This window comes from Triticum urartu, chromosome 5A, assembly GCF_056163025.1.
Source record: "Triticum urartu cultivar PI428250 chromosome 5A, HENAU_Tu73, whole genome shotgun sequence".
Classification (NCBI taxonomy): domain Eukaryota; kingdom Viridiplantae; phylum Streptophyta; class Magnoliopsida; order Poales; family Poaceae; genus Triticum; species Triticum urartu.
Window position 1 is genome coordinate 538,576,654 of NC_141877.1, and position 25,322 is coordinate 538,601,975.

Sequence of the window (25,322 nt, forward strand, 5' to 3'; positions counted from 1 at the left end):
TATGATATGGGAACAGGGAATACTCCGCAGATTGCCGCGAAGAGCTCATCTTCCATGATTTGTCATCTCGTTGGATCAAGGGACAGCTGGAGCCGGTTTTCCCGATCTCACTTATCCAATACTCTTGTTATGCGGTGAAGGACATTAGTATCCTGATTGTGAGAGTCGCTTTGAGATGCGACAACATGGGAAGAACAACAAGATGCTAATTCTGTTATTACCAATATTGAGATGAAGGAAGTAGGGTATGGTAAATTTTCTACTTTTCTTTCAGTATGTCATTCTCCCGAATGCTGGATTGACACATTGTCAATATACATATGTGTGATAATATATCTATGTTTTCTTCTTATGAAGTTCCAAAAGGACTAATCTGTGATGGAGGATTGCAAATTTCTTCTTGTGAAACACCAAGCTCCAATTTTTGTAGAAACACAGTACAAACGTATGGACTCACATACATGCGCAAACATTGTTTCACAGTGAATGAACATCGCTGTAAAGGCAGAAATAAATCCCTAAAAATCTGAGGCCCCGTGCCAGATATATGCACCAGTAGAAAACAGGGCTTTGGTCACGGGGCAGTTTTCACATTAGTCCCGGTTCAGTCAAGAACCGGGACTAACGTGAGCATTTATCCCGGTTCGTGCGGCTAAGGCATTAGTCCCGGTTCACCTGCGCCCTTTAGTCCCGGTTCATGCCACGAACCGGGACTAAAGGGTGCGATGCCCATTAGTCCCGGTTGGTGGCACCAACCGGGACTAAAGGTTAGACCTTTAGTACCGGTTGGTGCCACCAACCGGTACTAATGGGTTTTGAGGCATTAGTACCGGTTTATGGCACGAACCGGTACTAAAGGTCCCATTTTCAAACACCCCCCCGGGACTGCCTTTTCAGTTTTAGAAAAAACAAAAGAAAATGATGGAAATGTCAAAAAAAATAAAATAAAATAAGTTTCCTATGTGATATGTGGTCTACTTGTTGGGAAAATTTACAAATATGAATTTCGACTTTATTTGCAAAATCTCTCTGGAATTTGTAAAATGGGCATAACTTTTGCATACGAACTCGAAAAGTTACATCCGAATTTAAACCCCGTTAAACATTTTCAAAATCCTCAAAAACCTAACAGAAAAAAAGTTACGGGGCTTTTAAGATTTAGAGTGGAAAAAATCGAAAAAATTACTAGTCAATTCTGGTCAAATAGTGGTCAAACTGTCGTCAAACAATGGTCAAACTAATTATTCTAGAATATTAGTGTTACTAAATAATTATTTCAGTTATTTTGAATTTTGGTCAAATCTGGTCAAACTGTGGTCAAACAATGGTCAAACTAATTATTCAAGAAATATTAGTGTTACTAAATAATTATTGTTTTTTAAAACAATAGTTTCAAACTCAAACAGTGAAATGTGTCACTTCATGCTCAAGCAAAATTCATGAAGGTTAATAGGATTGACATCTTACTATTGTCAGGAAAACAACAAGTGCAGACTTGGAAACGAGAGAGAATAGAACCCGGAAGTTAAGCGTGCTCAGGCTGGGGGAGTGGGAGGATGGGTGACCGTTCGGGAAATTAGATGATTTGGAATGATGAGGGGTGATTAGAGGATAAATTGAGCAGTGATGAGGGGTGGTGATTACACACTAAAGATTAAAATAATTCAGAAATTTGAAAATAAAAAAAAATAAAAAAATCATAAAATTTCCTTTAGTCCCGGTTGGTGTTACCAACCGGGACTAAAGGTGGAGCTCCACGTGGCCGCGCCCTTTAGTCCCGGTTCGTGTAAGAACCGGGACTAAAGGGGAGAGGCATTAGTACCGACCCTTTAGTCCCGATTCGAAAACCGGGACTAAAGGGGCCTTACCAACCGGGACAAAAGTCCCTTTTTCTACTAGTGATGATTTCAACCGGTGCACATATTTTTACTTTAGACGAGTGTTCAATTGGTATTTTTGGTAGAAGGATGACATCTCTACAATAGTTGTTTTGCAACATGTAAGATGCTTGAAAACCTTTTTCACATCAATTGATTCCGAACATAAAACCTTTTTCACATCAATTGAGGCAAAAGATGAGGGCAACGTGACAAGCGGCGGTGAGGAGCAACCCCTCCAAGACCGAGCCAAGACCTCACCGGAGACAGCGCTACGAGCGGCAGCGAGTTGCGACGTAGCCGGCAGTGATGAGGAATAGGGTTGATTGATGTGGGTAGTGTTGTGTGCGGGCTCCCCTAAAAATCTGATGGCCTGTGTGGTTTAGATAGAAGGAAAACAGATGTGCGCATCCGGAGGAGGAGAGGAACAGTGACGGTTGCCCCGATCGAGGAGGAAGATGGATGATGGGTCGTTAGGTCCACCGTTGGATTTTCATCCAACTTTGAAGATTTAGAACGAGAATTGATCAACACGTTTAATCCTTTTTAGGCATCTAGTAGTCCAAGAGATGTAGCTAGCGAGGCCACGCTGCTAGACCACAGGACGTCTTTCTTGCATTTGACATGAGAGAGGGAACGCGGAGAAGGCCAGAAATTGCAAGTAATTACGATCGCATTCAATGCATTCCAACTTACCCCCTGGATATGCTTTGGCGCGATCCTGCATACACAATCCTCTCCCGCCGTATTCAATGCGCATTCAATGAATTCCAAAACTTTCCGGCCTGGTCTGCTGCTGCCAGCAGTATTTCTAACCTTGTCTGGCACCTCAGGTGGATCTCCTCAGACCTGGGGCGGAAAAAGGATTTCTTTAGGCCGAAATTGGTCAAATTTGTTAAATTTTGGTCAACTTTAAGTCAAATTGCATTCAAAATTTGGTCAAATTTGAGCTGAAATTTTTGAAAATGACCGAATTTCGGCCATCTCGGCCTAGGGCGAAAAAAAGCTCAAACCGAAAATCAAAACACCGACACAGACCATCCGCCGCTCTCCCCATCCTCCAACCAGCCAAGCCGGCGATCGAGATCCCTTTCACTCCCTTTCTCTCGACACCATGGCGGCGCCCTCTACTCTTCGGAGAAGCCCGAGACTGCAGGCGAGGCTGCAGCAGGGTCGCATCACCGAACTACCATCCGATCTCTTGCGGTGCATCGCCCAGAGGCTCCCGTCCGGCCAAGACGTCGGCAGCTTCCGGCTCACCGGCAGGGCCTGGCGCGACGCGGTGCCGCTCGGGGGCTTCGCTCCCCTTCTGATGCTGCCGGAGTCCCAGGACGGCAGCTCCACCAGCTTCTACAGGCCGTCCGACGGCAAGATCCTCACGGCCAACCTCCCGGACCTGCAAGGCAAGGTTCTGTGCGGCTCGTCGCGCGGGTGGCTGGCGCTGGTGGACGAGGCAACCTCTGTAACGCTCCTCAACCCCTTCACTGGCGTCACCGTCGCGCTCCCGCCGGCCAACAACAAACTCGGGGCGGCCTGCTTTAGGAAACTGTCCATTGACGTTGACGGACGGTGGGTCGTCCATTCCTCTCCCAACTACAACGAGGTGCGTGCCATTAGGCTAAGCGAGATGAGGGAGCTGCTGTTCCGCGACATCGTGCTATCCTCGCAGCCCGACTCTGCGGGCTGCGTGGCCATGGCGCAGCTTGCTTCATCTTTCAGCGTCGCCTTCTGTCGCGTCGGGGTTGACAGATCGTGGACGGTGCTCCACGCCGAACTGACGTGCCGCATCCGGTCGGTCGTGCACTGCCACGGCAGCACGTTCCTGGCGATCGGTGAAAACCTCGGGATCTCTATCTGCTACGTCGACGGTGCTACTCCGAGTGTGGCGGCGCTGTGGAGATGCTTCAGTCCGCCCGAATGGATCTGCCCCCGCAGCTACCTGCAAGTGGACGGCAAGCTTCATCTCGTTGGCACTGTGCTTGAGAATAACACCCACCACACCCAGGTCTACAAGTACGATGTCTTCGCCGGAAAACGGATGTGGTCTAGAGTGATGGATGTTGGCCATCAGACACTGTTCGTGTCAAATATCTTCATGTCAGGCCATGGTGCAGCAAGCATTGCGGGGCTCATGATGAATTCTGTATACTTCTCCGAGCATCTGGATGGCCGTCAAGAGGATCAAGATCATAAGTTGGAGATATCCAATGGCAGGCCGGAGTTGTTAACTTATAAGAAAAAGGTCCATGGTTTTTCGGACGCTCTTTGCTAGATTCAGCCGAAACCAAATCTATGGAGACAAGGTACGTACATCTCTGTCCTGTTCATTATTTGATGTTGTTTTCTGTTGTATCTTGATCTATGGGGCTATGAGATTCTAGAAATCAGACTGTCCGTCTTACTATTCCATGTAGGTTTTCATTGTAACTAGTTAAGCTATTCTGCTAATCATGATGAATGTGTTTGTTTCATTACTGTCAACGCGGGCGAAAAAATATTAGATGTCATACTTGCTGGATAGATCGGTAGTCCATCAATGGTAAAAGTGAGGAAAGAATTACGATGCCATATATATTTGCCGGACAGGTGTATGGTCATTATGATTTTTCAACCTCTAGATAGGGTTTATAGATTATTTAACTCCAGTATGTCATGTACTCAAGTTAATTATGACGGGTATTGAAAAAAAGTGTAGATATGTTATACTCAGTGCATATGATATATCGGTATGCGATTTTCAATGGTACTTGAAATTGGTCCACTGAATTTGTGAACTAATTGTATTTTTCTACTCAGAAAGTCGATGTTTTTCCTAGGTCTAGCTAGCGTTTGTTGAGATACTTATATATTCAACTGGCTGATGCACGAAACGATGAAAACTTCACATGAACACTACCTCATGTGTGATATAACAACGGTCATCGACAAGATCGTAGTTGCTTAGTTTTTGCAAATTAAGATTCAGTTTTAACTATTTATCTTTTTCAAATAGACATTATTGTCAAGATCTCGACCTCTTACAACTGTCCTCATGGTCCAAATTTCCAGCTATTTTTTTCATCTAAAACTAGTTGTATATTTTGTTGTAACTTGTAACCACATTATTTGGCATGTTACAGTAATTGTTCGAATCACTTTTTGACTATAAATTTGATGATTATTTTCAGGAGGACATGCTAATGAATGAAAGGTTCAAGATCGAACAATGGAAATCAAGCACTTTCTGAGCCTTGTGTGCAATGCAACAAGAAGGGTCAAGTACCAACTTCGTAGTTCCTTTGTTCATGAACTTTAAGATTCAGTTTGGACTCAGTTATGCTACCTATATCTTACGTTTTATGAACCAATTTCCATTTCCTTTCCGACTTTTCCCTAAGAGAACACATATTTTCTATGTGGTTTGACTATTCAAGCATGTCGAAGTTGATCTTGTGATGTTCTCGGTTAAATATGGATTTTGCAGGGAGTGGTAGTATTTGATAGTATTTTTTTTCTTCGGGTGAACATCAATCTTCTTTTTCTGCTGTTAACCCAAACTTCTAAAATTTGCTACTATGGCCTGAAACCAAAAGCTTTATGTGCATATTTAACATTTACGTCCAATAGGGCTAATTAAACATGTGAATCCCTTGAAATGATGGTCAATGTTGACATTTGTACAAAACATGAAGTTATCTAGCCAAGAGTTTCTCAGGTATGTACTATGAATCATATCATACAAACACATAGTTTGAAATCAATATACTAGTGTAGTTGAATGAACAACCATAACTTTAGCAAAAACATGGTGTTTTTTGGTATTTTACTGTTTTTGGCGGAATGATTGTTTGGAGAACCATGCCTAACCTTAGTGGGTGGAGTCATCTCCGCACAATTACACCATTAACCAAGAGGTATCTTTTAAAGTTTGGAACGTGCTTTTTGTGAAATCCACTCAAAATAATTTAAAATTTTATCTTTGCAAACAGTAAATAAGAAATTCGATCAAAGTGTTGTATTGTACCTTCCCTTGGTACAATTGGGAGGTTTTTAGAATGCGTCTAGACATAACTTCAACCTCTTTGTACTTTCCTTTTTGCAACAGTTTATAAAATAAGCTCAACAGTTATAGTAGAAGCACTTCAAACAGAAGCTGAGATTGACATAATTTTGCGTTTGCAACAACATAGTCGTGTACTTCTTTCCACAACAGATAGTTGATGTCAATCTGTGGTCATATGGGAGCATCCAGACAGAGGCGGCAATGACATGGGCTGCATCAGCAGTGGATTCGCAATGCAGGCTGGAGTAGGGTTGGGAGTGACCTTCACCAGATAAGGAAACCATTCGTCACCTTGGAGCAGGGGAGGAACTATGCCTTTGGTCCTGGCCCAAGTAATATGTACACATCATTGATTGTGCTTTGACCATGCCACCTCACCGCTTTTGCTAACACTCCACGCCTCCACCAACCACTGACCACACCTAGACGTCGTGCATCCCTCGTTTCGAGCATGGAGCCAAGTGGAATTGTGACATGGCTTCTGGCCATGCACGAGCGTGATGCCCTCACAATCATTCGACTCCTTTAAAAATTACTAGCTTCTGATTCTTAAATTCTCTCTGATTCAACTCCACTTGTTTTCCTTCTTCAGACAATTTATTTAAGGTTTCATTGTTAGGACGAGACTTTGACCTGCCATAAAATTGATGTTGTTAGGTTCATACTCAGAAGTACTTATATGTAGTTGTGATTTCGTATCACAAAAATTACGTACTAATAATTTATATTTTGGCTAAAGGGTTTGTTCTAATGTCACTAAATACTCAGTGTATTCTGGAATGGAGGATGTGTTAGTAAAATTTATATGGGTCAAATGATCTTATTCAATTCAATTTAATATAAATTGCTTGAGATGGCGAGGAACCAAGAGGTACTTGGTTGTTTCTCGTTCCAAAAGATCATTAGGAGTAAAAAAACATAATTTTTCAAGCAAACCCATGGAATCTGAAGAGTAATACAGATAGAGATATCAATTTGTTACACAAAATACACAATACGCCATAATACCTATAGTACAATCCATATCTAATTTCAATTTATGCAATAATACACACAATTTATATAATATACTCCCTCCGTTCATAATGCAGTGAATATAGATTTTCTGCAAAGTCAAACTTTACACATTTTGACAGATTGTGGACGGTGCTCCACGCCGAACTGACGTGCTGCATCCGGTCGATCGTGCACTGCCACGGCAGCACGTCCCCGGCGATCGGTGAAAACCTCGGGATCTCCATCTGCTACGAAGCCAGTGCTACTCAGAGTGTGGCGGTGCTATGGAGATGCTTCAGTCCGCCCGAATGGATCTGGCCCCGCAGCTACCTGCAAGTGGACGGCAAGCTTCACCTCATTGGCACTGCACTTGAGAATAACACCCGACACACCTGGGTCTACATGTGTGATGTCTTCGCCGGTAAACGGATGTGGTCTACAGTGATGGATGTTGGTCATCGGACATTGTTCGTGTCAAATATCTTCATGTCAGGCCATGGTGGAGCAAGCATTGCGGGGCTCAAGATGAATTTTGTATACTTCTCCGAGCATCTGGATGACAATCAAGAGGATCCAGATCATAAGTTGGCGATATCCGACATAGCCAATGGCAGGCCGGAGTTATCTTATAAGAAAAAGGTCCAGGGTTTTTCGGAGGCCCTTTGCTGGATTCAGCCGAAACCAAATCTATGGAGATAACGTGCATACATCTCTGTTCTGTTAATTATTTGATGTTGTTTTTTTGTTGTATCTTCATCTATGGGACTATTAGACTCTAGAAATCAGAATGTCTGTCTCCATTTCAGGTTGGTTTTCATTGTAACTAGCTAATAAGCTGCTCTGCTAATCATGATGCATGTGGGGTTTTTCTTTTTGAGAACTCATGATGCATGTATTTGGTCAATTATTTTGAATGGGAGCGAAAAAATATTAGATATATCATATATACTTGGTGGATAGATACTTAGTCAATCAATGGTCAAAGTGACGAAAGAATTAAGATGCCATATATATATATATATATTTCCCGGACAGGTATATGGTCATTATGATTTTCCAACCTCTAGATAGGGTTTATAGATTATGAACCTCCAGTATGTCATGTTCATTATGATGGGTATTGAAAAAGTGTAGATATGTCATACTCAGTGGGTGTGATATATCGGTATCTGATTTTCAATGGTCGTGGAAATTATGGATTTGTGAACTAATGCTATTTTTCTAGTCAGAAAGTCCATGTTTTCCCTAGGTCTAGCTAGGGTTTTCATCCCCTACTAGAAGTTTCAACGTCTTTTGTTTGACAAGGGCGACAATTTTGAATGGGAAGTCGAGAACCGTATATTTGGAAAACCCTCTTTTATTTCATTTGTAACCGTATTGCTTAGTGCCAGAAATCTAGCATATGATTTAATTTAATTTTGTGAATACTCACTCCATTCCTGTTGTGTTTGCAACATCTTGAAATTTAAATGGCCTTAGAATCCCAAATTTCAAGTTTATGATCACATATGGGCGACGACACTACGTTAGTTTGTTTCATTTATTTGATAGACCATAATATGCTTTCTAACCATAGCGTCAAGTACTGATCTCGGTCAAATGATTGTAGTTAATTATCTGCCTACTTACTTACGTCTTTTTATTTCCATGGTTCTTGCTCTCTAGGGTTTGCCTGGTCTGTTAAGTATATCAATTATTTTAGCTTCATCGTTACAAGTGACAATCAAGAAATTAGGTGTGAGATGTCTACCGAAAGGCCATCATTTTGTTTCACCAAGGATGGTAGAAGCTCACATCGCACAATTAAGTATGTGGCACACCTATAATATAGATACGAAATATGAGAAAAAGAACAGAGGGAAGCAAGAAACTGGGCACATTTAAGTGGGTGATTAAGAAAGTGGTAGCATTGCGCCTCATCTCTCAAGGGTTCAAATATTTGGATTCACTCTGTGTGCATTACTAATTCCTTCTGAAGAAGCTGCGGATCTTGCCCAATTTACAATATAATTAAGTCCCATGGTGCTCTTGTTAAGGTTCTAAATTTCACTAAGATGAGAGCTAAGCTTAATTTCTAGGAAGACTGTAGTGTTTTCACAACATAAAAATAATTAAGCACAGCGACATCTACTATCGTTCTACTGATATAAATTTCTATCATTTTTCTTTTTCTTGTACAACTCTACTTGTGTGTCTTCTCATAATGTATTGGGCATGAAACTAAAGTTGTCCTAATTGACTTGTTCTCAATATAAATTTTGAATGATTTTTATATCTTAATTCTGATGCTTTATATGCTCGAGATGCTGATGCTTGTGTAAGATGAAATATTATTTCTCTCTGAGTTGTGAAGAACAAATGTTGTGTAAGAACTTTGTTCATGTACTCGTTATTTAAATTTCTTATTTTGTGTGAAGGTGCTAGATAAGGGTAGCGCTTGTTGAGGTACTTATATATTCAACTGGCTGATGCACGAAATGATGAAAAGTTCACATTAGCTATAACAAAGGTCATCAACAAGACTGTAATTGCTTAGTTTTTGCAAATTAAGATTCAGTTATATCTATTTATCACTTTCAGATAGACATTATTGTCAAGATCTGGACCTCCTACATAAAGATGGGCACATTTTTTGTCGTCAACAAACGCTAAAATTAGCTGTATATTTTTTTGTAACGACATTATTTGGCATGTTACATTAATTGTTCGAATCACTTTTGACTATAAATTTTGATGATTATTTTCAGGAGGAAATGCTAATGAATGAAAGGTTCAGGATCGATCAATGGAGATCAAGCAGTTTCCGAGCCTTGTGTGCAATGCAACAAGAAGGGTCAAGTACCAACTTCATAGTTCCTTTGTTCATGAACATTAAGATTCAGTTTGGACTCAGTTATGCTACGTATGTCTTATGTTCTCTAAACCAACTTTCATTTTATTTCCGATTTTTCCCTAAGAGAACACATATTTCTCTATGTGTTTTGACTATTGAAGCATCTCGAAGTTGATCTTGTTATGTTCTCGGTTATATGGATTTTGCAGGGAGTGGTAGTATTTGACGGTAGTCTTTTTCTTAGGGTGAACTGCAATCTTGTTTTACACCTGTTAACCCAAACTTCTAAAATTTGCTACTATGGCCTGAAACCAAGCTTTATGCACATATTTAACATTTACGTCCAAAGGGGCTAACTAAACATGTGAATCCTTGAAATGATGGTCAATGTTTACATTTCTGCACAAAACATGAAGTTACCTAGCCAAGAATTTCTCAGGTGTGTAGTGTGAATCATACCAAACAAACAAATAGTCTGAAATCAATATAACATGTTTTTTTGGGTATTTTACTGTTTTTGGTGTGTAGTGTGTACTTGAATGGACAACTAGAACTTTGGCTAAACAGTCTTTTTTGGGTATTTTACTGTTTTTGGTGGAAAGATTGTTTGGAGACCCATACGGAACCTTAGTGTGGGTGGAATCATCCCCACACAACTTCACCATGAACCAAGAGGTGTCTTTTATAGTTAGTTTGGGGCGTGCTTTTTGTGAAATCCACTAAAAATAATTAAAAATCTTATCTTGTCAAACAGTAAATAAGATATTGGATCGAAGTGTTGTATTGTACTTTCCCTTGGTACATTTGGGAGGTTTTTAGAATGTTTCCAGACATAAGTTCAACTTCTTTTTATTTTCCTTTTTGCAACAGTTTATAAAATAAGCTCAACAGTTATAGTTGAAGCACCTCAAACAGAAGCTGAGATCAACATAATTTTGCGTTTGCTACATCATAGTTGTGTACTTCTTTCCTAAACACATAGGTACTTCTTTCCTAAACACATAGTTTATGTCAATCATTGGTCATATGGGAGCATCCAGTAGGTAGAGGCGGTAATGATGTGGGCTGCATCAACGGTTGAGGGTTTTGGGTTCGTAATGCAGGCTGGAGTAGGGTTGGGAATGACCTTCACCAGATTAGAAAACCAGTCCTCACCTTGGATTAGAGCAGGGGCGGAACTATGCCCTTGGTCCTGGCCAAATAATATGTACATTTATTGTGCTTTGACCATGACAGCTTACCGCTTTTGCTAACGCTCCATGCCTCCACCAACGGCTGACCACACCCGGACGTCGTGCATCCCTCTTTCGAGCATGAAGCTAAGTGGAATTGTGACATTGCTTCCAGCCATGCATGAGCGCGACGCTCTCACAATCATTCATCTCATTTAAAAGTTACTACTCCCTCCATCCCTTAATGTAAGACGTTTTTTGACACTTCTTAAGTTCTCTTAGATTCAAGTCCATTTGTTTTCCTTCTGCGGACAATTTATTAATGGTTTCGTTGTTAGGACGAGACTTTGACTTGCCATAAATGGATATTGTTAGGTTCATACTCAGAAGTACTTATATGTAGTTGTGATTTTGTATCACAAACATCACGTACTAATAATTTATTTATTGGGTAAAGGGTTTGTTCTAATGTTACTGACTACTCAATGTATTATGGAATGGAGGATGTCTTAGTAAAATTTATGGGTCAAATGATTTTATTATATTCAATTTAATATAAATTGCTTGAGATGGCGAGGAATCAAGAGGTACTTGGTTGTTTCTCGGTCCAAAGGATCATTAGGAGCAGAAAAAAAACATGACTTTTCAAGCAAACCCGTGGAATCTGAAGAGTAATACAGTTAGAGATACCAATTTATTAGATAAAAATACACAAAACCATAATACATACAGTACAATCCATATACTCGTTATGCAATAATACTTGCATTTGTACAATAATACACACAGTTTATATAATATAATAACTAATGTAATTAGACATTGAGGTGGACATGCTCCCCGTCGTCAAATTAAAGTCATGGGCGAGGACGGGTCACCGTGGGAGGCCAGCCACAGTTGGGGCTAGCTGTGTCGCGTCAGCTCGGGTCCATGCCATGCCATCCCAGATCCGTTTTATACCATGGAGGAAGAAGGGAGAAATGTCGGATGGCGGCGTGCTCTCCGTGTTCTTCCTGATGTATCTCCCTGGAAGGAAGAATGTGACTCGGCATGGCTGTGTCTTTGGTCTCCACCGCCATACTAGGTTTGGGAATTTGGGATGGAAAGCCAGCAGCAACAAAGGAGGTTGCCCACCACGTGCTTCTTCCCGGTTGGGCCCTCACAACCACTAGAAAGGAGAGCTCTCTTATCTTCACTGTCTGTGATGGTAGTGGTGTTGATATGTAGTGGATCAAGTATGTAGTTGATAAGTACAAGTTACACTGAGGAAATGAAAAAAAAATGAAACTAATATGAGTTGCACAATACAGGGAGCATTCTGGTTAAATATCAGCACGTATTTCTCTTATCAGTTATTAGTGACAAGCATTTTGTGTACTAGTCACCGCTAAGGTGGTGGCTATAAATGTTTCAGCTGTAGTGAAGAAGCATGCTTTTCTCTTGTTTGCCAAAAGTAAAAAAGAATGCTTCGCTCAAATCAAATGTCAAAAGGTGCTTTTGTGCAGAACTTACTGGAGTTTTTTAAATGTATGTGTCCAGTTTGAATATTGAACCCAAAATTTGATGCTTAAACTAAACATGCATGTTAGTATTATGTATCCCATTAGCATTTTAATTAACCTAATATTTCAGGTTGAAACTCAGCAGATATGTCCGAAAGCATGATAAGAAAGCGTTGAGATTTTACCAGACTGCTCACCAAGGTTATGTGGGGCCGTTCTTAAGGCATTTTTTCCAACCCAATTTAAGCCTTGAAAAAATAAAGCATATTTCTCGCAAACTTCATGTTCAAAAGAGCCATGGACTTACCAGAATGCCTACAGAATTATTATTAATTTAGAGAAATATTTTCATTATGCACAGTTTAAATTCTTAATGCAAATTTTAGTTTGAAAGTAAATAGTCGTGTTTCTCGCAAATCATGTGGCAAAAATAGCTGACATTTTATGAGAATGTTTACTGGATTATATGTTATTTACTGGGATCTTTTGAAAATTTATGCACATAAATTTCTAGATTTGTCAATACTACCGTTTTACGTGAGAAAATGGGCCGGGTCATTCATTGGAAACATACATACAAGCTCAATATTGACCAGATTAGGTGACGTGACTAGAGAACTTATATGGACACCATTTCATGGCACTACATAATCCAGTACCAGCAACAATAATCTGAGAGAGAGAGAGAGACAGACAGAGATCTTAAAATGTTTTTTTTTTGTAATAAACTCTGCTACAAACTTATAAGTTCTGGAGGGTAAAATAGACAGGTAAAACGTCCAATAGAGCACACAATTATTCTGGGCGGCCGACAGGCTTCTTGCACGATGATAGCCTACTGAGTGAGTTTGCAATCTTTGCCACCAGCAACCCGAATCTGCTTTGCATTTGCTCCTTTTAGCTAGGCAAGTGTAGCTTGTTAGAAATTTGCCCTCAGAATCGATCACATCAAAATAACACGAATGCACATACACAAGAACTGATAGCCAAAGGTGCGTCTCGCACCTTCTAATTCCTCTCTTTATTGCTTTTCTGTTTTCTCTTGGTGTTACAAAACTCACGCATCAAGACGTGTATATATACACAACCCCAGCCTTCAACTTGTGCTACTCTGACTCAAACATGTGTGTGCACGTAGAAGCTAGCACAAGGAAACTCCAAACCGACTCAACCTGCACTTTTCTGTTCACCAACACACACGTATACTACTAGAGACACAAACACTTACCTGAAGTAAACACCGGCAAGCCTGATTGCTATAAGACTAATACTAACCGGACTCGAGTAATACAAGGAAAGCAAACCGACTCAAGCTAGCTTTCCTTATACCACTACAAACCAACATAGACTTGCAGACTAATAAGTTTGGATTAAGCTAACAATCACCCCTCCTAATCCAAACACTCGACTCTTTACTCGACGAGAATCGCAAACGACAACCTGTTCATCTTGTGACGCTGGTTGCCTCCGGTGACGCACCTTACCGCACTGCAACTTCCCTCTTCTTGCAATGATGCCACCACTTCATCACCATTTTTTTTTCATGCTGATTATTATAGACTGAAATCAACGATTACCTCGACTACCAGCCACGCTGCCACATCTTAGCGTGCTACATGCCGACTAAACGCATAGCCTCATGCAGGAACTCAACTTAACTGGTGCGCATCCTCTTCACGTTGATCTTCATCTTCTCATCGGTTGCTCGCACACGGGGAGTCACATCTCATCACCCGCCACGTCTTCACTTTCTCGTTGGTTGCTTGTGCACGGGGAGACACATATTTTAACCCACCACATCTTCACTTTCTCATTGTCGCCGATGCCACATCTTATCGAACGACACCTCCTGTCCAGCGGCAACACAAATCGCCATATACGTGCAACTCATCTCCAACGTATATGAACTCGCCGGAACTCCTTAAATTGATCATGAACGGAAACGCAAGGCACAAATTCCTTTTTCCACCCGCTCTCGCTCACAATTCTGCTCCGCCGGTGACGCATCTCAACTGCAACAGAAGACTCACACACCTGAGCTCTTGGACACAACTTACAAGAACTCCCGTGCACAACTTGATGACGGCTCGCAACTTCGCCATCTCCACCTTGCACCCTCCAACGATGATCTCGATGATTTCCTCGGTGTCGCAACTTCGGGACCTAAATAACCATCAACGAGCATTACCGACGACAACCCTGTCGCCCTCCTCCAGATAGTTCCGTCAAACGACGATCACCACGTCACCTCGCTTGCGATAGCGTCCACGCCTTTTCGTCGCCGCTCCGCCGAATGACTACCGCCGAACCCTCCACGTCGCTGCACCACCCAGCGACTATATCGTCCGCTCCTCGTCGTCGCTCCACCTGCGACTTTATCGCCCGCCCCGAGGCGCTAGCAGGGTCGCCACCCCGGGGCAAGCACGGCTTCACTCGAACCTTGCTCCGATACCAATTGTTGGAAATTCGCCCTCAAGATCGATCACATCAAAATAACACGAATGCACGCGCACAAGAACTGATAGCCAAAGGTGTGTCTCACAGCTTCTAATTCCTCTCTTTATTGCTTTTCTGTTTTCTCTTGGTGTTACAAAACTCACGCACCAAGATGTGTATATATACACAACCCCAGCCTCCAACTTGTGCTACTCCGACTCAAACACGTATGTGCACGTAGAAGCTAGCACAAGGAAACTCCAAACCGACTCAACCTGCACTTTCCTGTTCACCAACACACACGTATACTACTAGAGACACAAACACTTACACCTGAAGTAAACACCGGCAAGCCTGATTGCTATAAGACTAATCCTAACCGGACTCGAGTAATACAAGGAAAGCAGACCGACTCAAGCTAGCTTTCCTTATACCACTACAAACCAACATAGACTTGCAGACTAATAAGTTTGGATTAAGCTAACAATCACCCCTCCTAATCCAAACACTCGACTCTTTACTCGACGAGACTCGCAAACGACAACCTGTTCATCTTGTGATGCTGGTTGCCTCCGGTGACGCACCTTACCGCACTGCAACTTCCCTCTTCTTGCAATGATGCCACCACTTCATCACCATTTTTTTTCATGCCGATTATTATAGACTGAAATCAACGATTACCTGGACTACCAGCCACGCTGCCACATCTTAGCGTGCTACATGCCGACTAAACGCATAGCCTCATGCAGGAACTCAACTTAACTGGTGTGCATCCTCTTCACGTTGATCTTCATCTTCTCATCGGTTGCTCGCACACGGGGAGTAACATCTCATCACCCGCCACGTCTTCACTTTCTCGTCGGTTGCTTGTGCACGGGGAGACACATATTTTAACCCGCCACATCTTCACTTTCTCATTGTCGCCGATGCCACATCTTATCGAACGACACCTCCTGTCCAGTGGCAACACAAATCGCCATATACGTGCAACTCATCTCCACCGTATATGAACTCGCCGGAACTCCTTAATTTGATTACGAACGGAAACGCAAGGCACGAATTCCTTTTTCCACCCGCTCTCGCTCACAATTCTCCTCCGCCGGTGACGCATCTCAACTGCAACAGAAGACTCACACACCTGAGCTCTTGGACGCAACTTACAAGAACTCCCGTGCACAACTTGATGACGGCTCGCAACTTCGCCATCTCCACCTTGCACCCTCCAACGATGATCTCGATGATTTCCTCGGTATCGCAACTTCGGCACCTCCATAACCATCAACGAGCATTACCGACGACAACCCTGTCGCCCTCCTCCAGATAGTTCCGTCAAATGACGATCACCTCGTCACCTCGCTTGCGATAGCGTCCATGCCTTTTCGTCGCCGCTCCGCCGAACGACTACCGCCCAACCCTCCACGTCGCTGCACCACCCAGCGACTATATCGTCCGCTCCTCGTCGTCGCTCCACCTGCGACTTTATCGCCCGCCCCGAGGCGCTAGCAGGGTCGCCACCCCGGGGCAAGCACGGCTTCACTCGAACTTTGCGCTTATACCAATTGTTGGAAATTCGCCCTCAGGATCGATCACATCAAAATAACACGAATGCACGCGCACAAGAACTAATAGCCAAAGGTGCGTCTCGCACTTTTTAATTCCTCTCTTTATTGCTTTTCTGTTTTCTCTTGGTGTTACAAAACTCACGCACCAAGATGTGTATATATACACAACCCCAGCCTCCAACTTGTGCTACTCCGACTCAAACACGTGTGTGCACGTAGAAGCTAGCACAAGGAAACTCCAAACCGACTCAACCTGCACTTTCCTGTTCACCAACACACACGTATACTACTAGAGACACAAACACTTACCTGAAGTAAACACCGGCAAGCCTGATTGCTATAAGACTAATCCTAACCGGACTCGAGTAATACAAGGAAAGCAAACCGACTCAAGCTAGCTTTCCTTATACCACTACAAACCAACATAGACTTGCAGACTAATAAGTTTGGATTAAGCTAACAATCATCCCCCCTAATGCAAACACTCGACTCTTTACTCGACGAGACTCGCAAACGACAACCTGTTCATCTTGTGACGCTGGTTGCCTCCGGTGACGCACCTTATCGCACTGCAACTTCCCTCTTCTTGCAATGATGCCACCACTTCATCACCATTTTTTTTCATGCCGATTATTATAGACTGAAATCAACGATTACCTGGACTACCAGCCATGCTGCCTCATCTTAGCGTGCTACATGCCGACTAAACGCATAGCCTCATGCAGGAACTCAACTTAACTGGTGCGCATCCTCTTCACGTTGATCTTCATCTTCTCATCGGTTGCTCGCACATGGGGAGTCACATCTCATCACCCGCCACGTCTTCACTTTCTCGTCGGTTGCTTGTGCACGGGGAGACACATATTTTAACCCGCCGCATCTTCACTTTCTCATTGTCGCCGATGCCACATCTTATCGAACGACACCTCCTGTCCAGCGGCAACACAAATCGCCATATACTGCAACTCATCTCCACCGTATATGAACTCGCCGGAACTCCTTAACTTGATCACGAATGGAAACGCAAGGCACAAATTCCTTTTTCCACCCGCTCTCGCTCGCAATTCTCCTCCGCCGGTGACGCATCTCAACTGCAACAGAAGACTCACACACCTGAGCTCTTGGACGCAACTTACAAGAACTCCCGTGCACAACTTGATGACGGCTCGCAACTTCGCCATCTCCACCTTGCACCCTCCAACGATGATCTCGATGATTTCCTCGGTGTCGCAACTTCGGCACCTCCATAACCATCAACGAGCATTACCGACGACAACCCTGTCGCCCTCCTCCAGATAGTTCCGTCAAACGACGATTACCTCGTCACCTCGCTTGCGATAGCGTCCACGCCTTTTCGTCGCCGCTCCGCCGAACGACTACCGCCCAACCCTCCACGTCGCTGCACCATCCAGCGACTATATCGTCCGCTCCTCGTCGTCGCTCCACCTGCGACTTTATCGCCCGCCCCGAGGCGCTAGCAGGGTCGCCACCCCGGGGCAAGCACGGCTTCACTCGAACCTTGCTCTGATACCAATTGTTGGAAATTCGCCCTCAGGATCGATCACATCAAAATAACACGAATGCACGCGCACAAGAACTGATAGCCAAAGGTGCGTCTCGCACCTTCTAATTCCTCTCTTTATTGCTTTTCTGTTTTCTCTTGGTGTTACAAAACTCACGCACCAAGATGTGTATATATACACAACCCCAGCCTCCAACTTGTGCTACTCCGACTCAAACACGTGTGTGCACGTAGAAGCTAGCACAAGGAAACTACAAACCGACTCAACCTGCACTTTCCTGTTCACCAACACACACGTATACTACTAGAGACACAAACACTTACCTGAAGTAAACACCGGCAAGCCTGATTGTTATAAGACTAATCCTAACCGGACTCGAGTAATACAAGGAAAGCAAACCGACTCAAGCTAGCTTTCCTTATACCACTACAAACCAACATAGACTTGCAGACTAATAAGTTTTGATTAAGCTAACATAGCTCTCCTTCATTGCTTCGCACTGAGACATGGTTGTCATTGGAGGGTTGTCCATGTCGAGTGTTGCTGGAGGATATGGAGCTTCATGCCCAAGGAGAGGAGAAATAAGACTATGACGCAGTCTTGTTACTTATGTGGTGTGGCACATTCGAAGGAGCACAATCGAAGAACATTTGATAAAAAAATCGAGGTGGCGAACAAAGTTATAGATGGCATTGACCTCATGAAGGAGGCAAGAGAGATGTATTTCTCTTTTCAGTTTACCTTCTTCCTTAGCTGGTCTTATGCTAATGTACAGTTTCTTTCTCGCAGAGCTCCAGCTGATTCCGTAAAAGAAGTGGAAACGGTACATACAGCGGGCTGAAAAGAACGCTTCATTGGACGCGTGCATCATCGCTCGATTGAACTAAATCCTATGGCTGTGACGTGCTTTACTGGAAGAAGGGATCCGGGTCATGTCACAGCGCCTGCAACTTTATATCTTTCCTTGTTTTCTTCCTACTCGCAACTCGGCTGCTCCTCCAAAATTGAACACCGAATCCTCCCTCGCTCGCTCCCCTGCAGCTCGGCCGGTCCTGACTTTTTTGAGGCCCGGGGGCAAACTTAAGAAATGAGCCCCATCATGGTTCGAGGGAGCAACTACAACATAGTAAAATTTTCACTCATGTAGATAGAAATCACAAAATCTCATTTGATTTCAAACATCCAACTAAACAACAATCTCGGTCTATACACGCACGCCCCACACCATCAGCTCCCACTAACCACAACCGGATAAGCCTAGCATCTAAGTTAGTTAGTTTGTTTGTTGACCTTTCTGTGGAACAACCAGCGTTGTATATATTTATACGGGTGATCAATGCATCAGTACAGTTCGACCCATTCTGTGTCTTTGTCTTCTACAATTAGCAAATCAAGTCTTGTAATACATCATAGACATGTACTACACGATAAGAGTTTTTAGGCACCATTTTACAATAAACGGTGGGAACACCTGAATGGTTGGCGGAGAAAAGAAGAAATCAAACTATTCAGTTCAAAATACCTCAGATATCGCTATGGTCCTCACATATCCCATCGTCGATTCTGTATCTTAAGCAGCCGAGAAGAGCAGTTAGGGTGTCCAAATTAAAAAAAAATGTGCAAAGATCAATCAAATGGAAAAAGGACTGAGAATTTACATGAACCTTTTGAAGCGTTCTTTGTCCTGGTTGCGAAGCAAATGGAGCTGATGAGGTGCTGTGTGCCTGCCCCTGATGCTGCTCACCGGATGGGAGTGCGTATTGACAGTGTGCTGGAGGAAAGGAATGAGGAATCCATAAAAAAGTGAGATGGAAAAGGTCTGAGGAAACACCAAAATCAATTCTTTGCAAGAGGAGCAAACTTAGAACGAGAGCCAGATGATGGGAGAATAAATGTCGACTGTACGTGCGTCACTGAGTAAATGGATGGTTGACCTCACGTTCACGTTGCCCGCGTCCATGTAGGCTAGCTGATTGGGCCATGGTTTTAGTGCTTGTTTCAGCTAACCCTCGATCCATTTGAGAAAACGATGGGCTGAACAAAAAACGATGGACTAGTATACCAAGTACATACTAGAGCAACTAATCAGTGAGTACTCTTTCGGGAGCCCTACAAAAGTCACTTTTGGTGGGCGGGAGCATGCCACTTGACGCAATATCAGCCACCGCCACGTGTCAGGGTTTGGGTGCTCCCTCCGGATTTTATTTTATTTACTTTTTATATGCGTTTTGGCTCTTAGATGATTTTTTTCTAGTTTTTTGGCTTTTCGGTTTCCCCCCGGTTTTTCTTAGGTAGTGGGCAAAAAAATCGAAAAAAGTCGCAAGAGAAAGCTTCTTTTTTTCCTTTTGCGAGAGGCACATATTTACTTCTCGTGGAGGCACAGATTTTCTTCCACGAGAGGCACAGTGATGCCTCTCGAAAGGAAAATAAATCAGTTTTTTCCCTTCCGCGAGAGGCACATATTTACTTTTCATGGAGGCACAAATTTATTTCCATGAGACGCATAATTGTGCCTCTCGGGAGAAAAGAAAAAGATAATGGATTATTATTTTTTCTTCCGCGAGAAGCAAAGTTTTGCTTCTGTAGTGGCTTAGATTTGCTTGCGCGAGAGGCACAATTGTGGCTCTTCGGAAAGGCAAAAAATGTCCTTGCAGTTCGGTTATTCTTGAAAAATATGTTCGTCGAAAGCTATCAACATGGAATTTTGTTTTGATGATCTGGACGCAAGGAATCCAACAGTGAAAACGGTACGATATTTGAACGCACGGTTTAAGAAATAAAATGTTTTAAAGAAATGTACCTAAAAGAGGGAAAACTTCCGGGTTGCAACAAGTGGCGCACATGCAGTGCACCACTTGTGGCAACCTGGATGGGAGTGACTTTGCAAAAAGTACTCCTTAATTAATGATTTCATGTACGTACGCACAGCGGGTGGTCGAGGAACGTCATCAGGCTGGCCCCTCGGCGGTCGCACTTCTTGCCCAAGCTCAAGGCTGGCCGGGAACGTTGCTGCTGGAAGCTCCCTCTATCACCGGGGATGCGCGCTGCAGTTGTTGTTGTTCCTATATCTCTCCAAGGTCCACCAGGATCCTTGTCGATGAGGGCATCTCCCACCTTTGTAGCAGCCACTATGGATGTACTTTAGTCCACCAAGAAAGTTGTCCAACTTGGTGGCTGCTGCAAGGAAGTTCTTGGGCGAGCTAGACTGGAGGCCGGTGATGGAAGTTCCTATTCCGTTCTGCCGGGCAGCAGTCTTGCTAGCTGTTGTTGGTGGGTGTAATGCAAAGCCAGGACCGGTGCTGCTTGAGGGTGCTACAAGCCTACTGACTGCTGCCACTATTGCAACCGTGGATCTCGTCGAAGCCGGAGGCGCGATGTGGATCGAGAAGGGGTGCTACCGCAAAGTTAGATGGTGGATTATTGCAACGCTCGTCTTTCTTCCTTTTCTTCTGTCCCCTTCATGACAAGGAAGAGCTCCATGTCCGCGACCATCCATTCCAGCACCGCTACAAGATGGGCAGTATTGTGAGCTTCGCACCTCGATGGTGTTGTCAACATGATAGCGGGCTTTGCAACATCGCTAGTGTTTAGATGCTCACCTGTGCTCCTTTTCAACACCATTGATGCAACAGATTGCTCGCCTATGTCAAATGGGTGTTGGCGAGGTTGCAACCTCACCTCTATTGCAGAGGTCGTTGGGGATCGCAACATCACCTATGTTACAGTGGCAACCTGGTTCGCCCTGCAAACATTCTGGATAGCGGTGGCTCGTCGATCGAATGTTGTTCCATTCCCGTAATCTAACAGCTCAGATGGAGGCTGATTTTCTTCTTACGTCAGCTGACTCCCACGCAACATGTGCCTTAAAATAAATGACATGACTATAGAGCAGCACCGCATACTTGCGCTCGCATGTAGTGGCTGCTAAACTTGTTGTTGCGATTAAAAAGCCTGCAATCATGTGGGCTGCCTGTGCATATATCATGGTTATGCTGATGGTGATAAATTCACCCATAGCCACTAGACTCGTTCGAAAAATTGACTTTGGTCACTAGACTTAGAAATAGCCAGATTACGGTTATGAAGCGCATATCAGTAAACAAAAGTGGTCACCGCGTACACTTGGGCTACTTATTCCATCGACGTGGCATAGGCTTTGACCGATGGACCGACAATGTCGTACAAGCAAGGGTGTTTTCAATAAATATGACATCAGCTAACCCTTGCTATTTTGCACAAATCTCCCCAACATTTTTCAATCTCTCATTTCAAAATCGAAGTCATGGTTCCTGCTATGCAGCAGCCAATGGAGGTCGCCACCACCGCAGCAAGGGACTAGTGCATTGTGGGTGATCTGGTGCCCGTGGTAACGAAGGCAGAGGCATGCTGCAGCCAGCGGTAGATGAGGCATAGGCCTCCAAGAGTGAGTTGGTGCAGCACTGATGAAGAAGCTTGATGGGGCAGTCATGGCGCGTTGGCAAGGGCGTGGTGGATAACCATAGGATGGGTCGCAAGCTGCTGGGAGGCGAGCGCGGCGCCATGAACGCGCGACAAAAAGAAGTTGGGCATCGGGTATTATGTAGCTGCCGGTCCAGAGAAAAAGAGTGACCACCCCGACCATATGGCGAGCTCCACCGTTCGCCCCTATATAAGCTGCCGGCCGCCCAAGCTTCTCTCCAAAAATCCTAGCCAAGCCTCCTCCCTCCTCCCATCGCTGCCACAGTCTCTCCCTTGCCTCTATTTTCACTCCCCGGTCGCACCATTGCGAGCTATGTAGCCACCACGCTTCGGCAGTTTGTCCAATGGTGACTACGAGCCCCACCCCCATGTCGACAGGAACCGCAACATCAGTACATCACACAGAGCTTCACCGCGCAATGGCCTAAGGCAAGACGCCCTGATGTTGACGAGCATGTCACCGATCTCTGCCTCGGCAATTCGTTGTCGGCGCCCCAAAACGATGTCGTCCTTTTTCCCGGCTCCCTCTGACTCCTCCCTCGACTCTGCGGCGTTGGTGTGCATCTCCCGCCGCGTTCCTGATGAGCCCCGCTTCACCAAGATCCTCCTATGCGACATCGCGCTCCAGCGAGTTATTTGGCCTCGCGCCTAAATGCCTCCTAATCTCCCAAACCAATCATACCTTGTCGGACCTCTCCACCGCGTCCCCGTGGGGAGCCTCATCCTTCTTGACCTTCCCCCTCCTTCTCTCATGTATCCCATACCCCCCTGCCGCCCAGATTGCGCCGCCGGCTCCCATGGTTGTGCAAGTAGGGATTTGGGAGGTGATGTACTACGGATTTGTGAGTGGATTTATGGGGAGCTGATGGGCTAGGAATTACCCGAGCTGCCCCCGAGCCTCGCATCCAACGCTTCAACCAGACAACCCTACTGTAGCTCTTGCACTGTGCCTCGCTCGCCTCCCTCAACCTCAGCCCTGACGCCTTGTGGGGCCCACTACCGAGCAACTCGCCGTGCTACCTCGCTCGCGTCGCTTGACCTCAGTAGCAACGCCATCAAGGGGACCATGCTGCTGGGCCTTGCCACACTTCAGGGGTTCCAGGTGCTCGATCTGCAGGGCCACTGCCTTTCCGGCATTCTTCATGGCAGTGGCCATGAGCCGCCGCGGCAAGACGAGGTGGTGTGGGAGGCGGTTGGATGTGGTGGTGACGTGCGTGGGACATGACGGCGAGAGGACGTGGTGGGGGCATGGGTGTTAGAGGTCTGGTCTGATAGTGGTGCTGGTTGGAGAGCCACGAGGGCGATGAGCTCCCCCATGCTCCGGCTGGGCGAATAGCTCCCATGCACGTTGTTGAATTGAATTGTCTCTCATGCGACGTCGTTGGTTGTGATGGCTCTCATGTGACGTATCCCATCACAGAAATAGCTCAAGCAAGACAACCCGTTTACGCAGCTAGTTGGCTGTTAGTTAGGCTGAGGTTTGGTTGGGACACTGGGGGTTATGTGCTCTGACTGGTGGGGTCCACCTAGGGCCACGTTGTCAAGAGTCAACCTTCCACAACTCGATCGGTGACTGTGTGACCGTGCTCGACTCGACCGTGCTGGACTTGGCGAGCGGCGCCGCCGTAAGCATCTTCTCCGGCAGAGGCAGCGGTTTCTTCTCCGCGGTGGTGGAGCGCCTTTCTCGCCAGCGGCAGAGCTATTGCAAGTGAGTATTTTCAAAACCCTAGTCCCATTCCCCAGAATTTTGGGGAGATCTGTGGCCTCATGCCGCCCCTCTGTTTCTTGGCGATGCCCATTTAGAATCTCGATTGGATCCGGGGTTGTTTCTTCTCCGCGATGGTGGAGCGCCTTTCTCGGGAGCGGCTATTGCGAGTGAGTATTTTCGAAACTCTAGTCCCATTCCCCAGAATTTTGGATAGATCTGTGGCCTCATGCTTCCCCTGTTTCTTGGCGTTTTAGAATCTCGATTGGATAGGAGCGCAGGGGCTGAATGAGATGGAGCGAGGAGACAGTGCTTCAAATCGGTAATGCCGCCCTCTTTTCTCTTTTAGCTGTTATCAAACTCGATTTGGTAGTGACTGTCGCTTACACTGCCGCTGCCTGCCATTGACAAAACAGGGGAGGTTCCGGTTCTGCCACCACATTCGCAATTATAGTGGAATTTTTTTCCCTGTAAAGCCAAGCTCAATGATTGCAGTGTCCAAGACATTGATAGAGATACCACCGTGAAGTTGGATGTAGAACTTGCAGATGTTGATCCCCAGGAATTGGAGAGAATGCCGGAGAAGGCTGTGGGCAATTTGGTGGAGAGAATTGGGGAGAGTATTGTTTGGGATCCAGAACAAGAGGTATCTCTGCAACGTTTCGACAACTATTATGGTGAATATGTGAGAATTGAAGATGGAGAGTCCATGGTTGCTGAAATTGATCAGCAAAAAGGGTGGGCAAGCAGATAAGTAACATTTTATGCAGAGCTAATTGATTTGCAAACTCATTCCAGAGTTGGTTATGTGCCATCAAAGATGGTTGCACAGAGGGAAGATGATGAGTGGCTTTCACAAGGAAGATGTTGGCATTGTTGACCGAACCGACTGTAGTAGCTGAAGATACAGGGACGATGCAGATGGAGAGGAGGGAACCCATGGTGCTAGGAAGATTGTTGTTGACTGGAATGTAGTAGAGTTGAATGAAATAAACAGATTTGGTCATTACACCAATATCTGACATTGATATGGCCGAAATGTTTGGCATTCAAGTTGATGACAAAGATAAGGAGAAGGATGAAAGTTCTTTGCCTGTTGATGGTAACACAGGCCCTAGAAATGCAAATGAGGATGAAGAAGAGCTCATGAGAGAGGCTGCAGATGATGTGGATGATGTAGATGATAATGAGCTGGTTTGTTTGTATGACAAAGAGA

General features: G+C 44.6%; 1 protein-coding gene across 1 annotated transcript; it reads left to right on the plus strand.

Annotated features, from left to right (window-relative positions):
- Window positions 1-2,991: 2,991 nt before the first annotated feature.
- LOC147972620 (uncharacterized) lies at window positions 2,992-4,149 on the plus strand. The gene has a single exon (XM_087524409.1). The coding sequence runs from the start codon at window positions 2,992-2,994 to the stop codon at window positions 4,147-4,149; it is 1,158 nt and encodes a 385-aa protein (XP_087380535.1).
- Window positions 4,150-25,322: the final 21,173 nt, after the last annotated feature.

Excerpts from the sequence above, each read along its gene's own strand:
- LOC147972620 (XM_087524409.1), top strand. The coding sequence starts at position 2,992 with ATGGCGGCGCCCTCTACTCTTCGGAGAAGCCCGAGACTGCAGGCGAGG.